Raw genomic sequence first — 16,626 nt, forward strand, 5'->3', positions numbered from 1 at the left:
GCATGTTCCACCGTGTTGTTAACAGACAGACAAATCAACGCTTGCGCGTAAAATCAAGAGTGGTGGACCGCGTCGAGCCCTCGCGCCTCACCGGGTCAGCGTCACAGGTTAATTGAATTTGGAAAAAAAAAGCTGAGAGCTCTGCTTTGTCAATGGCAAGCCTTTTAAACATTTATTCCTTAAAAATAGATTACTGTGTTACTAATGCTTCTCTTTTTTATTAGACTAGCGAGTTATCCATATAGTGACTATTTCAGAATTATTCATTATAGCCTACTAGAACGTATACTAAAACCAACTAGGCCTACTAATTCAATAAATATCTAGTCTTTGGTCTACTTTTATATAGTATAGTTATATAGTAGTTTTTGCAAAACTCTTAACATAATATGTAAATACCAAGTTCTGATGTGAAACTCTAGATGGCACAGGCTGATAGGTCCTTAAATCATTTGGTAGCGATCGCATTGTCAGCTACATAGCCCAGCTGATTGGTTGTTGTTGTATCAGCGGCCAATGAGCTGCGGCTCAACATTCAAATAGCCTTAGTGTTGTCGTTTGTGCTTTCAGAAACCCTCCACCTTCCCCAGCTCCACCTGTACAGATCTGCTACAGGGGTTTAATCGTGTATGTTACCTGTGCAGCAGCAGCACCAGCATGTCTTTCATGTTAACAGCAGCAGCATGTTTTCTTTTGCATACTTTTGTCACTCAGTGGATCCGTGTAAGACACATTTAAACAGTGCCTTTAAAAAACAAGTTTTGTTTCAGGAGCAGTCTGTTTCTGTGCCATATCATTTCGGACTGGAATGTTTTTGTAAGTGATATTCCCTGGAAGAAAGTTTGGACACTGCCTCATAAATACTTAATATCTAACAAAGAGAAGTTAATTAGATTTTACCCAGATAAGGGATTTGAGTTGTTACTGTTGTTACTGTCACCAGCAGTAGCCACTTAAGTAACTCATACTCAACACTATTCACGGAGACTAATGGCATAACGTAGGCTGAGTTCACACAACCGGAATATGGTTGTCACTACCAAATTTTGAGCTTAAAGTCATCATGAAATCAAAATAGACATTTCTTGTTTTTTTTAAGGAATATTGCAGTATTTATTATAAATGACTTATCTGTGCACATCATTATTTTTTTATTCATGTGCCCTCGCAATCTTTAATCAAAATAAGTTCCCCTCCTTTTTGCAGTGACATCTCTTCTAATCTCTGATGATGTGTTTACTGGTGTGAGGGTGGGACAACCTGTCACTCACATGAGATCCACCAATAGCAAACCAAAACCAATCAATCCAATCAACTCCCAATGGATATACATAACAATGACTAATTCCATTTCATGCTGACTTTAATATGATTGCGCTCATAAATTAGTTTGTTACGAGCATGTCAACCACATTCTATAACCGAACTGATGTCAGGACTTACAAAGTCTGCATTCTTGGCAAGCATGCGCTGTAGGAACAGAACCACACTGCACAGCTATTTGTCTTTCATGTCATATAATAGTCCTGTGTTAATCATGATGGGTTTCGTTTACTCAAAGAGATAGAGAAATGAGTTGCATTCGTCTGAAGATCCACAGGAGCTGCGAGGCGTACGGATCAAAAATCCTCTTTACACTCGTTTAAAATATCTGATGGATGAACTCATGCCTCGATCGGACACATTTATTTAATAACGTGCTCTTAATTGTAATAAAACATCCCTCATCGATCAACATTATAACACACATTCAATACTGTATCTTACCCTAATAGTTAGTTTTAAAGAATAAATGTTCAAGTGGCTTGCCATAGTTGTCAGCAGCATTATGTCTCCTTGCGTAAATGCGCTGCGCGTGATGAGCGGTAAATACCAGAGAGTAAATACCAGCACGCGTTTGAAGAGCATGCGTTAGGAAACCTCGTCACTGACACGCAGCACTTAAACACATCGAATATTACCTTGAAATCAATGTATACCTGTTCCACAGCAATCGTCACCCCCCCTCTCAACGGCTTGTTTATTTGAGTGACTCAAATGATTGCTCATCGTCATTGCTATCTGAAAATGTACACTCTTCTTTATCAACCGACTGTTGAGTACCGCGGCTGTCTCTTAGCAACCTAATCTTTTCTTCTGTTGCTAAGTAACCACGTGGTTCTTACCTGTTGGCTTCACATCAGTCATACAACCCCAAATTGAGAAAAGTTGGGACATTTTGTAAAATGAAATAAAATCAAGAATCTGTGCTTTGTTAATTCTCTTTAACCTTTATTTAACTGACTAAAGTTTTCACTGACTAACTTAAGTGTATTTTGTAAATATAAACAAATTTGGATTTTGATGGCTGCAACACGCTCCAAAAAAGTTGGGACAGAGGCATCTTTACCACTTGTCACATGACCTTCCCTTTTAATTACACTTTTTAAATGTTTGGGAATTGAGGAACTGTGGTCGTCATTGTCCGATTCTTCTTTTCACGATGGGTCATACATTTTCACTGTGTTTCGGATCATCTGTGATGAGAATGTCATTTCTGCTTTGAACAGATGTATAGCTTTCTCCTCGCGTAACAGAGATTCAAGTTGCATGTCTTGACGCAGCAGTGGACTGTGTTAAGTGACAACAGTTATCCAAAGAACTCCAGAGCACATCTGGCTGTATTTAACACGGTAACATGACGGCTTCTCATGTAATGTCCTCTGAGGGCTCAAAGGTCACACACATTCAACAGAGGTTTCCCGCCTTGCCCTATGGATTTCTCTGGATTCCCTCAATCTTTTCACAATATTATGTGTGGTAGATGGTGAAAGACCCAAATTCTTTGCAATCTCGCATTGAGAAATGTGATTCTCTCATGATATTTGGTGGTGAGCCATGACCCATCTATGGTGGCAAAGACTGAGATGCTCCTTTTACTCTCAATCATGAGACCATCACCTATTACCAATTCACCTACTCATTGTGGACAGTTTCAAAAGAGTTGAAAATTCTATAATCTTTTCACTTTTATAGTGTGTTGTAGCCATCAAACTTTCTTTATATTTGCAAAACATGTCCCAACTTTTCTGGATTACTGGTTGTGACAGAGCAGCAGCTCAGCGCTGTTTGAAGAGAGCAGGGTTATGGTTAATAATCAATCCCATTTATTCTGCTAATGGCTGAGCTTATTCAGGCCATAAAAGTCTACAGGTGGCGATTACATTTAGTTATGTTTAAACAAGAACAGATTTCCAGTGAACTGAATCCACAAATTACAATAAACAAGACGTTCATATTTAGCAAGTGACATGGACACAACATTACCAGTTACAAGCTGCACGTTTTTGAGCAACACGTGTTTCTGAATGAATCAACGAACCGGTCGAGTGATTCTGTGGCTCGCTCGTACATCCTCGTGTCCGAATATGCCTCGTCTCTACCATCCACCTTTTTTTTGACTGTTTGACTGAATGAGCTGAAAAAAATGTCCTACATGTTTTATTTTCAGACGTCAGGTTTTAATGTGACTTGGTATAACAAGAACATCTATGGCAAGAGCTCTTTTCAGTCGCTGCGTTCTTTTCCTCCTTATTCTTTTCTTTTTTCTTTGTATTCTGCTGTAACAGTATGAAAAAAGTGTGGTCTGCCCTCGTGATTTATTATACGATATATCCCATGAATAATGCATTGAAATGCACTAGAATCTCTTGTTTTTCTCCCCAAATCTTCACGTCTCTTTCCAGGTTTGTTTTCACACGGATGCTTTAAAATGTAATCGTCTCCCCTTTTTACTTCTAATTCCTATTAGCAGTGTCTGGAATGCTTCTAAAGCAGGAAAATACAACAATTATTGTGTCAAAATTTCACTTTGAAATATTATGTTCCAGTTAATGAACATTTTTGATTATGATGATTGCAGTGATTAACACATCCAAATAAGGCTATTCATGGTCTGTTGTGGTAATTTGTTAATGCTTTTACACTTTAAAATTTCCTTTTAATGTTCGATTGTTGAAGGCGAGTAGAATCCTCTCATTACCCCGTTTTTGAAAATACTTTTCATTGCTTTTCTTTTGCTAATCGTTTACAGTTTAACGGAAGTTACTCCCATAATTCAAGCAAAGCATCATGAGGTGTAGGAAAAACGTGGATATAACATGAGAAAAAAAAAAGTCGGCCTACGTGAAATAAGAGTCTACCATCCCATGAGGTCATGACTCGTGATGATCATGGCAATATGGCAGATTCAGTATATCCAGATTGTTTATACTACACTCATGTAAATAACATACTTTACTAACAGTGCCAAAGTAAGTTCTTCTTTAAATGTAGACTAGAGTGACAGAACGCCATTTTGGACGCAGCGAGTCACTCGTTTGCTCCTGTATAAATCAGTGTTTTTAAATGATTCACTCATAAGGCATATTAAGTCAAATTTGCCACCACCTATATAGGCATAATGATGTAATTTACAGGTAAAGTCACTAGACAATATAGCTATAATAAAATAAAATAAAAAAGCCAGTTTTCTAGACTCCAAGGCCTTCAGTTGTCCAAGACAAGGAGGCCTCATATGTAGGTTAAATATATTTTCTCACATTTTTCAGCTGTAAGTATGATGAAAAAGTTACTTCTTTAAATTACACAAACTTGCACTGTCAATAGATTAAAATAAGCACAATTCATTTTGTTATTCCAGAAGTTCTAAATGCTCTTCTCAAACAATGAATATACAGTGAATTTTCCAGTTATTCATGATTACTGGATAAGGGTTTTTAAAATACACTACCAGTCAAAAGTTTGTAATAATTATTTTAATATTTTTGAAAGAAGTCTCTTATGGTCACCAATGCTGAATTGATTTGATCATAAAATAGTCAAAACAGGAATTTTGTGAAATATTATTACAATTTAAAATAACCAATTTCTATTTGAATATATTTTAAAATATAATTTTTGCATTTATTAAATGTATTTATTCTTAAATTGATCAAACGTGACAGCAAAGACATCTACAATCTTACAAAAGATTTAGATTTCATGCTGTTCTTTCGAACTTTTATAGTAATTTTGACTGTATTTCTGATTAAATAACTAAGTATACATGAACACTACACTTCATATTTATTATTTTAGGGCTAAGAATCAGACTTTTAAACGCAGGAACCCTGGTTCTTGAATAAAAAAATAAAAAAATGACAGTTGTTTAAGTGTTATTAAAATAAGAATTTTGAACCTTGTTTTGACTTATTTCAAATAATTTTAAACCATCTTGCGGCCCCCTTTAGCCAACCAACCCCTTCTGTTGCGAGTAGCTGCAAACAACAACAAAAAAGCTATAAGTAATGTGCAAAGATGCCAGTGTGACTACAGGTGGACAAACCGATCTCAACCGTTTGAACCGTCTCAAGAACGCACCTTAAATCTCAATACTGTGCATGTGACATAAGAGCTATTCAGTATTCAGTTCTGGCGCTCTTGCAGACCTGAGTGATTACGACATGCCTGTGTCACCTCCAGCACAGAGCTGATCTCATCGAAAACGACACCTATCTATCTATCTACCATCCACCCATGCATCCATCTATCTTTCACAAGTGTTTAGTGTATATATACACACACACACACACACACACATATATATATATATATATAACTAATCTTAAATTATGCAGATAATATGATAATATTAAAAATAATACAAGTAAAAAGGTTAACTGAGAAATTCATAATGAAAAACATAACGAGGGTGCATGTTTGGGAGGCCAACACTGCTGACTTTATTTTGAATTACAACGATCCATAAAATAAACCTAGAGAAATTTCATCAGACTTTTTGTTGAATTTGTGCATGTCAGACTTCACATTTCATTACTAGGACGCACATTGACAGTATAAATCATAATCATTAAAACTTATATTTGCACATATAAAGGTTAATGTATTAATATTTCACCTTCTTATACAAGTGTTCTACTGGCAGATGTTTATTGGACACTGCTTACATGCAGGTTCACAGGCACATTAGCAACTATGGCAACAAAAAAGGTTCACATTTAGTCACCAGCACCACCATGAAGACTAATAAAGTTTTTGGGGGGGGGGGGGGGGGGGGGGGAGACACTCAACTCTACTTAACAGTCCAAAAGTGATTCATCCTTGTATCGCTGAGTCTATGTTATTGAATTATTTTTTTATTTTTTATTGCATCCATATGTTAGTGTATTAGTTGTAAACCAAAGCGGAGCGAGGCTGTATAATAATGTTGAACAGATATTTCTAACACTCCAAAAACTACCGCACAAAACCTACTCACTTTCACAAGCACAATATATCACATATGGATGGATTCAGTCTGGGAATTAATATCAGATGCCCCAATTATACAAGATTGATAGAAAACACGTTTTGAGTCTTTGTTTTTTTGTATCACATTAAGTTGATTCATAGAAGTTTCAACGATATAAGACATTGATGGAGTGTCGACATGTTCAACAGTGGTTAAGCTGAACAAGATGGACAAAACATTAAAAGGAATGTGACGTTTTATGTTGGTCAAAGCATGCAAGGCTAATAGACAGCTGGCAATGTAGTACAATCGCATGAAGTAGCATATCAGAGAACGCATGATGTATATCAAAAAACTTACTATTTTAGGGGATTTAGTGATTTTTAAGTGGTTAACATTAAAACAGTATAACTTTCATAACTTGCTTCAGTTTAAAGATTTTACTCGTATACTTTTGCCTTCTTCGCATAAGATGACAAATATAGGGCGTGGGAACGTGAAGTACTGACAATGCGTTCAAACAATTAAAAAATATATAGCTGTGTTCCAAAATTCCCTTCGACACTATCAACAACATCAAGACATTTGGCTAGAACGGAGCATGTGTGATTCACGCGTAGTGGGTACATTGAGGAAACTGGTACCTATAGATGGGTTTAAAATAGTGGCAGAAAACATTGGAGAGCTGGATCCTCTGCCACAGAGGTGGTGGTGGCTGGTTGGGGAGGAAGGGACGAATATGTAGAGAGAAAAAAAGGACGATAGAGACGTTCAGTTCTTCAGAATGGCATCGTACATCTGGTACACGTACTGAGACACTTCTGGAGCCCTGCATTTCAGAGACAGCTGAAAGAGAAAGAAAAGCTGTTTAAATGTGGATTGCTCTGATAAAAACTGTAAGAAAGAGCTTGTTTGGGTACACAGTTATACAGAATAAAAAACAGTGGTTAATTTCATACAAAAAAAAAAAAAAAAATCTAGTATTGACATTTATTATTATTATTAATAATATGAAAAATTAAAATGACAGGGAGAAATGGTCAATTATGGCTTCTAAATGTCTCACGATTTTCAACTGTTAATGCTCTCAGCAGCCACTTAATGTGGTCGACATAATTGTTTATTATCTATTTTTAAAAAGGGGACCTATTATGCTCTTTTTAAAAGTCTGAATTTCTATTAGAAAAAAACACATTATTTTCACATATTTGACATTGTTGCAACTCTATGAAGCCCCTCCTTCCGAAAAAGCGCAGTGTGCTCTGATTGGTCGGCTGGACCAGTGTGTTGTGATTGGTCAACTGCTTCCAGTGCGTTTTGGAAATGTCACACCCCTTAACATAACCGCAAGTTTCAACACACCAACTCAACCAGGCCTCATCCCTTTATTTTGCGTATGCCTTGGGTGGGAATTATTTAAATGAGGAATAGGCCTACTGTAACGTATGTTCCCTGAAGAAAACTCAAGACTACAATGAGGCGTTTCAGGGAGTTCAGAAACAGTGCGCACTGATATAGAGAATAACTCCCTTTGGAGTGACTTTGCAGACCTTTTTCATGCGCAAACAGCAACATTACACACTAAAGGAAGTTGAAAACGTAAAAAAAGCATAATAGGACCCCTTTATTGTAGGCTGGGTCATATTTTCTTTTACGAGTTTGCAACCAAATTATAGATGAATTTGCACCATAATATTGGTGAGTTTGATTGGAAACACGGCCTGTGATGGCAACAAAATATATTGGAAGTCTTTTCTCTTCATTTTTGCAAACACAACTATGCACTATGATCATACAGCATTTATTGATTTTTTTTTATCATTGTATTTTTACCCTGCTGTCCTTATCCCTATCAGAACAGACCTTAGTCTATTTTTGAGTTGTGATCCACCAGATGATAATCAACAACACCACACTTTGATGGGCTATTTTCTACATGTTTAGCACTAATATTTGCTATGAATGACTGCTTTAAGAAGGTTTTCCTTTTTGCTAGAGTTACAGCTTTTCACTACAAACCTTTGAGTGAAGTTGGATAAATAAAATGCTACCCATAAAAGTGTTAGAATTAATGTTCCCTTTAAGACCATTAAAAAATCTGCACAGACTCAAAGCTAGCAATTCTTCAAGTCAAATAATTTGTTAATTTACATGTCCAATAATTTTCAGTTTGGAACTGCAAGGACTGAAATCCCAAAACAAAATGGATTTTAAGTTCATTCATAATAGCAAGAACAGTTTCTGAACATAAGAAAGCCTGTTATATATCACTAGTGGTATATACATCACTTGGGATGTTTATATGTATACAGTACCGGTCAAAAGTTTGGAAACATTAATTATTTTTACTGTTTTTGAAAGAAGTCTCTTCCGCTCATCAAGCCTGCATTTATTTGATCAAAAACACAGAAAAAAAACAGTAATATTGTGAAATATAATTACAATACCTTCAGAAATCATTCTAATATGCTGATTTGAAACTCTTTGAAACAAATTTGGAAAAATTGTGTTGCTTAATATTTTTTTGGAACCTTTGATACTTTAAATAAAAAGTTGAACGGTAGAACAAAAGATTTCTAGGATCATATGACATTGAAGACTGGAGTAATGGCAGATGAAAATTCAGCTTTGCATCACAGAAATAAATGACATTTTAAAGTATATTAAAACTGAAAACCATTATTTTAAATTGTAATAATATTTCAAAATATCACATTATTTTTTAACAAATAAATGCAGCCTTGATGAAAAATAGTAATGTTTCCAAACTTTTGACCAGTACTGTATACACACACACACACACACACACACACACACACACACACACACACAAACTATGCTATTGACATAATTTGAAGAATTTACATAATTGACATAAACTGAGAAATTTGCATGAATTACAAAATTTCCCCCATTTGCTAAAATGACAGCAGCATGAACTCCACAAAACCTAATGATCATGTTCTCCATCATGATTTGAGATAATACAAAAAGTATATTGAGCTTCAACAGAAGCAAGAACATTTGACCTTCTGTACAAAGAGCCAAATGATCAATGTCAGTAGTTACTTATTTGAAATTAGATTCTGAATGTGAGTCTCAGACTTTCGGACTCCACTGTAAATAATAGTTTCTGGTTTTTGTAATTGTATTTCAGTATACAATAAAACATCCTCCAAGCGGAGGTCTACCAACATTTAGAAAAATATATAATTTCTTTGATTAACAACCCCAAAACAATGGCACAGCAAACATTACAGTCTGTTTTTCTCCTCAGGAGGGCAAAGAACTATATTCACCCTGAGGAGCAAATATAAAAAATATAAAAAAAAAACGACAATGAATACTTTTGCTCTTTTGGCTCAGCTCTTACTATCAATTCCGACTTCCCTTTTAATGTCACCATCTTCGGATCGACCGAAGATAAATCTGTGACTTTTTCTTCAACTGACTGCACTGAACAATCCTCGGCCCGCCAGGAACATAATCCCTCATACAGCAGGGCTTGTATTGGTTACCTTACTTGAGGAATGTGTTTCCAGAGGTCTTGGCAGACAACAGCACTCCATCACCGGCTGTTAGGTCAAACCGCACTGCTTCGACGGAGTCCAGTTATCATCTGTTCAGATAGGAGCCAGATGCTGCCAGGATACCGAGGGCTAAAGTCTCATTAAAAATCAATTGTCTGGGATCAGGTAGGGTTTCTGATCGCACTGATCCGTCCTGGCCTCAGGGGGCCTCAGGCAATCAAGCTCTGCAGAGGTGTCTGAACAGATGCCTTCTGAATAATAAAGAGGGCTCTATTGCTAATCAACCGATTAATCTATTTAGCAGCCTCTTAATTTGAACACCAACTTCCCAATGGAAATTTATGGAGTCCATGGCAGCTGCTTTGCTGGCCAGTCAGTCGGGATTGCTTTTATTTGTTTTTGTCCTAAGGACTAAGGTGAGGATACTTTTTACTCACTTGAAATGTAATCACAAGTTGAAAATAAATGAATTATTTCAACTGTTCAATCAGATGCCATTTTTATTCTGTCCACCAACTGCAAACTACAAGCACAGGATTGTGTGGAATCAGAGGCAGTGAATGAAGCATCTACGCCAGGGATGTGCGCAACCACTAATTTCACTGGAAATTTTGCAACTCTCCACCGGAGAAAGTCTGTAGGCCTGAACCTTTTCTTTACGACTCCAATCCCTACACTACAATTACCTGCAAAGACAGCATTTTTCAGGCTTCAGACGCTGTCCATCTGCTGCGTACACACATTTACACATCACTTCGTGCTTAGCAGTCAGTTGTGAAGATCTGAAGAGGGATTTTCTGTCTAGCTTGTCATAAAGCCAGTTTTATCCCAGTGCTTTGTGCTTAAAGAACAAGCATTAAAACTGTCGAATGTGATGCTGTAATTTGGCTCACCCTCACTCATATGATTATAACAAACCACTGTCAAATGTGCAGCTGGAGCTTATCCATCTCCAGTGTCATGCTGTCGCCAAGCAAAGGTTCACTGCAGGTGCTCAACTTGTGTTCTGTGCCTCGCTGAGCAAAAGACTATTTCGGTTCACCAGGCAGAGCACTGTTTGGCTCCACATGAATTATAAAAACTTGCAAGTGCAAACATTGAACGGATGATGAGCACTCATCGCCATACTTTGAATCTCAATTTCAAAAACGCATCCAGATTTGATATCCGATGAGAGGGTTTGTGAAGAACTTCTGATATGAGTTATAGAAACAAATTGTGTTTCATGAAAGAAAGAAAGAAAGGCTGAAACTACAAAAAGGTAAGTTAAGAGTAGGGTAGGCAATGTTTTTCATAAACTCTTTTTGTTATACTGGTTGAAACTCTGTTCACACACATCCTGACAGCAATCAATAATATAAGTCGTCTAAATATTTATAAAAAAATAAATAATTGTACATGTACGTTCTGTGGAAAGTCCCAGGACCAAAAAATGTTTGTCCAATCATTGCATTTGGCCCGAATGTCTGCCTGCCTGTCAACATATGTATTTTCAAACCTCGGCGCATCACTCTGCAGCAGTCAGGTGGTACAAGTAAGTTCATGTTCATTAATATTGTAATGTTACTGTTGTTGTAATGTCTTTTGGAGGAGACGTGGCTTTGGAGACGCTCTGCAGGGAGGCTGTTCTAATGCTTTCAAAGCTAGCTTTCACTCTCCAAAATTGACTACTCTAGCTTTAATGATGTTTTTTTTTTTTTTAAGTGTACAAAACTAAAACGCCTTTTAACTCTTTCCCAACCACTGACGAGTTATTCTTAGTCTTCAACAAAAATGCAATTTTCTCAGCTTTATGTTCGAAATGTTTTTTTTGTTTTTTTAAATGAAACTTACCACATTTAAGTGTTGATAAAAAAATTATGAATGAAGATAGAATGAAATGCAGTGCTTGCTTTTGATAAATTGACTGTTTACATATTCATTCAACAAAATATTCTGGGGGACATGAACGTTTAATGAATATTATCAAAAATGCTGCCGCTGGCTTACAATAAAACGTTGGCGGGGAAATAATTAAAGTGTCATCTCACTTCACTTTCCAGTTAAGGTGATGATACACAGGGCAACTTTTTGGGCAATGTTGCTGGGCAATGTTGCCGTCAACGGGCAACCAGATGAGACACAGGGCCCACAACCGATCTAAATTATCCAGATAGAACTTTATTGCCCATTTTCAATGGGAAAGTGCCCAAGCAACAATCGCTCGGCTAGATTGCCCAGCAACATTGCTCAAAAAGTTGCTCTGTGTATCATCACCTTTAGAGTTCTCATGTGATAACATCTTACATGATGAAAGTACATGAAAAACTATTATTATACTATAACTATACTACTATAAAACAATATAAAATTCCATTATCATCTGTAAGCAGTTATTGCATTCTGCTACTGAATCTTTTGCAGCATCACATCAAAAGAAATTACATTTTATCCAAGCTAAGTGTCTGCAGTCACCAAAGTTGAATGTATTATTCTGTGGTATCCAGGTGTTTTTGTCTTAAAAAGACAATAAATAATTTCAAATGGGTTGTTCTTATAGGCTGCGCTCAACTAGCGTAGTCTGATTGACAAGTGAATGACTCTTAAGAGCTGGTTCTTTTAATGAACTGGGCAAAATCAATCAATCGGTCTTTGAATCAGATTAACAAATTGCTTGCTGTATCTGTCAAAGCTGTTACTGAATAAACATCTGATTCACTTATAGAGTGCATGTTCTCTCAGAGGCACACTTCAAAATAAACCAGAAGTAGAATATAGTTTACTAAACTCGTTGACTTAATACAAAATCACAGAGGAGAGGATCAAAAAAGTCATACATAAGCGGTCTGTTACATAAGCAGAATCTCAATAAGTGGCAGCCAACAAGTTTTAGTCAACAAGTTTTGGACCAAAAGTCATGCATGTTGCTGTTTGTGAAGATAATTCAGGAATGTTCCCCAGGGCACTGGGGATCCATGAGCTAAAACAGGGATCAATACTCCACCTGTCGGCGACAAGCCTTTTCTGAACGCTTCATGCTGCTCTTGACCTTCCTGTTCATTTAATGCATTAGGCAAGCAAGTCAAGCAGAAAGCACGGCTTTCAGGGCCATGAATTTATCATGTTTAAAAAACCTGATCTTCAAAGCAGTGAATTACATAAAGTGCTGAATTACAAGGTGCTGAAAACTTGGAGTGGATTGGTGGACAAATAAGTGGATATAAAAATAAAGCAACTTTTATGTAAATACAGTATTCTGTCAAAGTGAGGGGTGAAGGACGTCCTTGAATATGTTCTGGACAACGTCAAAAGCATTTTGTTTGTCAAGGGACAAGATTTATTTTGCTCTTTTGTATTAAATTGGCAAGCATTCGTCGAGTTGGACTTCGTTTGAATACCCAATTGTTGAATCTACGCGCTGTGAGTGATTACCGTGTAATTGGGATTGCCAGGTTGTATGCGGAGTTCGGCGAGTATCCAGATCCCGTTGGTGAGTTTCAGCGACTGATACAGCATGTCCTGGCCTTCTACGTTCCTCTTGGCGATGGTGTAGATATTGTTGTTCTGCAGTTTGCCTGACACCGTATCTGCCAATACCAAAGACAACTGGTTACCCAACAAAACATTCACAGAAGTCTCTCAACAGAATACAGTATAAGCAGAAAAAGCTACCATCCATCCAATTTAAAAACCCCATGAAAAGGTCTGATGGACACTTGTATTAAATATTCCCTAAAAAGTAAGTACAAGTATTCCCTATTGAAACAAGAAGAGTACATAGCAATACATATCTTTTTTAAATAACCTGTTTGTACCATGGATAAAATCAATAGAGACTCTTTAAAAATTTATACATTTCAGCCAGTTTCTTCACAACCAGCTTGTGGTTGGGAAAGTAATGAAGTATGAGCATTAGCACAACCAAAGGCACACAATTAACCGAAATATGCTACTTGCTATGTCCTAATTGGACACAGGTGGTGTTTGGGAAGTTGACATGTAATTTTAATGTGCTCAAAGAAAAAGGACATACATCTTTTGTTTCTTTCACCATTTGGCAAAAAAAAAAAAAAAGGCTTTGTCTGCAATCACAAAATTATCTATTCAAATTAATTTTGAAACCTTGAAATAAATTAGGATAAATTTGACCAATTAGACAGACACACTAATTGGGTGCTACTTGACAATTTAAGTATTACCCAAAAAATGTAAAATACCTGCAATTATTTTTAATTTGTAGTGCAGTAATTTTCATTTTTAATGCTTATAAGGAACTACTTCAAAATGCATTTATTCAGTCCTGCAGTGTTACAGAAATTCAGAGATTTTCCGCATAAATATTATGAAATATTACGGAATACTTCATAGTCCAAATACTTCACATACAGAACCTTTGGTGATTAAAAGTGGTGAAAATTATGACCTATTAGATCATCTAAGTAAGATATACAATATTAGGGTGGTCCTTATTTTTAAAGTCTCCAATTGTCATGCTCTTAACCCTTTAAATTGTTCCTTTATATAAGAAAATACAGCATGCCAATTTTTATGGCAGTAACAAAATAATTACTGGTAGCTCAATAGCTTTAAACTTTCTGAGATTTTGATGATTTTCGTAAAAACGATTCTTTGAATTGGTATTGTACCTGGCTAGTAAAATTCCCAAAAAAATCTCCATAAAAGCATCTAATGCACCATATATTCCTAAATATGTATTTTAGATGCATATCTCAGTTTACTTATTGTAGAAACTAAATCCAAATTAATCCATCCATGACCCGGTTTAGCAGATTTACCTTTCCTGGTGGAATCAATACACATTTCTATTGATGATCACCTTGGTTATTGTTTGGGTTTAGAGCACATTTTTTGGTTTAAAAAATGACATTATGTTCCTTGAAATTGACCCGGAACTTTGGCCGAATCAAGCAGATTATCAGGAGGCACAGGCAACCATACATGCAATGAAAGTAGTCAATGATCACGCCGAGAGAGGAGTGGCTCTGATTCAAGAATACAATGGCTATCTCACACACTCTGAAGAACAATTGCAGTTTCTCCTTCATGTGGTGGAAGATCACTGACGGATCTATCCAGACTGCAAAAAGTCAACACTGGCTGCTGAGCATCAGAAATGAGGGATTGTTGAAAACGTTGTGCTTTTTTGAGATTGTTGTCATTGTTGTCATTGTTCTCATGTCAGTGTTGCTCTGATTTCAATAAAATGTAGTTAATTTGCAGCAACTTTTAATATCACTTGCATATCACAATAACGCCGCACAGCTTAAAGGTAGGGTAGGTAATCCTGTTCAGAAACACTTTTTTTAATACTGGGTGAAATGGTCCTTCCATCCTGAGAGTAGTCAATACATTATGTGTTCAGAAAAAGGAATGAAAAAAATCAGACCTCTGTAGCAGCTGCAGGACAGTAAAAACTGACCAATCACTGCCATTCGGTGCGAATGTAAAGAACCAATCAGATGCCTTCATGTCTCGTGCCCGAGCCCCACTGCGCGCGCTGCCCTGCGTGCACTCATCACATGTCACCGTTCCCGGAAATATTCAGCTCAAAGCACCTGCATATGCAGTCAGCGAAGGCAAACAAGGCAAAAACTACTTCCTCGGACCCTGCCCGCACTCTTGAACGACCTCCTCTGCTTCGCCCTCGACCCCGGACCTGTCCTCGAACCGACGATGCGGTACTTGTCTCCGGACTCGGAGTGTACGTTAGTCTTCATTAGAGTCAACAATGTTTTCATCATGGAAACTCTTACATGCAAAACACCGTATATGTTATGAATCTTACACGAAATTCACCTTCATCACAGTGTAACTGATGGTAATGGAAAAACGTGTATCAATGCAACCTGTTTTTAGTTTTGCCTTATAAATATAGCTCGTTACCGAATGAAACTTTACCATTATCGATATGCTAGCTTGATAGTGAGTACTAAAAGAAATCTTATTTGTTTATATTCATAGTGATAAAGTTAGGTATTTTATTACATGTGATTCTGACATGATGTCACTGTATGTACTGCGCTCCTTCCTCTCCACTCGTCTCAGGTAATAAATGCGTCTTCCAGCTGAGCCTGAGCGTTTGGCGTCGCGCGTTCATGTGTTTTGGGGAGCTCAGAAGGGAGGGGGTGGGAGTGAATGGAAATAATGAGCTGTGTTTATTGCAGATTAAAAGGTCTACAGTCACTCGATTTTTATATTTTCTTTTTCAGAGTACTTACATTTTAATTATGTATTGGTATATAAAGACAGTTTAAACAAATTTGGAATGGTTTTTTTTAGAAAAATCCTACCTACCCTGCCTTTAACATAGGCAATCTTCCACATGATTGAGCTACCTCTAAATATCTTTTTTTTTTTTTTTTACATTTTTGCATATTTCTAATTTTGAAGTTAAAAGGAACAGTTTATGAGGTTAAGACACTAACATTTTGCACACAAAAAAAATTGGACTTGATAAGGACCACCCTAATACAATATGTATAAAGCTTCAACTCTTCGTGTTAGTTTTTATTTTATTTTATTTTTTACTATTTTTCATTTCATCATACCATTTTACCATGATCAACTACATGGTGATAATACGGGCAAGAAGGGACCTTCTCATTCTGTAAGATATTTTATTGGACAAAACCTTTTATGATCAACAAAAAAAAACATTATATTAGTGAACATGTTAACAAAAACCTCTTCCTAACATTAGAAACATGCATGCATATTAAAGTCTTAAACAGCAGATTAATTTTCACATCATACTATGACCCTGAGTGATGCTGTTCTGGAATCAGACACTACTGGGCCATATCACTGTGCTGTGAGAGCATTGGA

At 36.6% G+C, this 16,626-nt stretch overlaps 1 protein-coding gene across 1 annotated transcript in view; it reads right to left on the reverse strand.

Annotated features, from left to right (window-relative positions):
• Window positions 1-5,734: 5,734 nt before the first annotated feature.
• ap2b1 (adaptor related protein complex 2 subunit beta 1) overlaps window positions 5,735-16,626 on the reverse strand; it is a 49,316-nt gene continuing 38,424 nt past the window's right edge. Inside the window, exons 21-22 of the mRNA XM_084414290.1 lie at window positions 13,213-13,367; window positions 5,735-7,117 (exon numbers count right to left, since the gene is read on the reverse strand). Of these exons, the coding sequence (XP_084270416.1) occupies window positions 7,043-7,117; window positions 13,213-13,367 (230 nt within the window). The 3' untranslated portion in view covers window positions 5,735-7,042. The remainder of the gene's footprint in view (window positions 7,118-13,212; window positions 13,368-16,626) is intronic.

Source organism: Rutilus rutilus (genome assembly GCF_951802725.1).
Source record: "Rutilus rutilus genome assembly, chromosome: 7".
NCBI lineage: Eukaryota > Metazoa > Chordata > Actinopteri > Cypriniformes > Leuciscidae > Rutilus > Rutilus rutilus.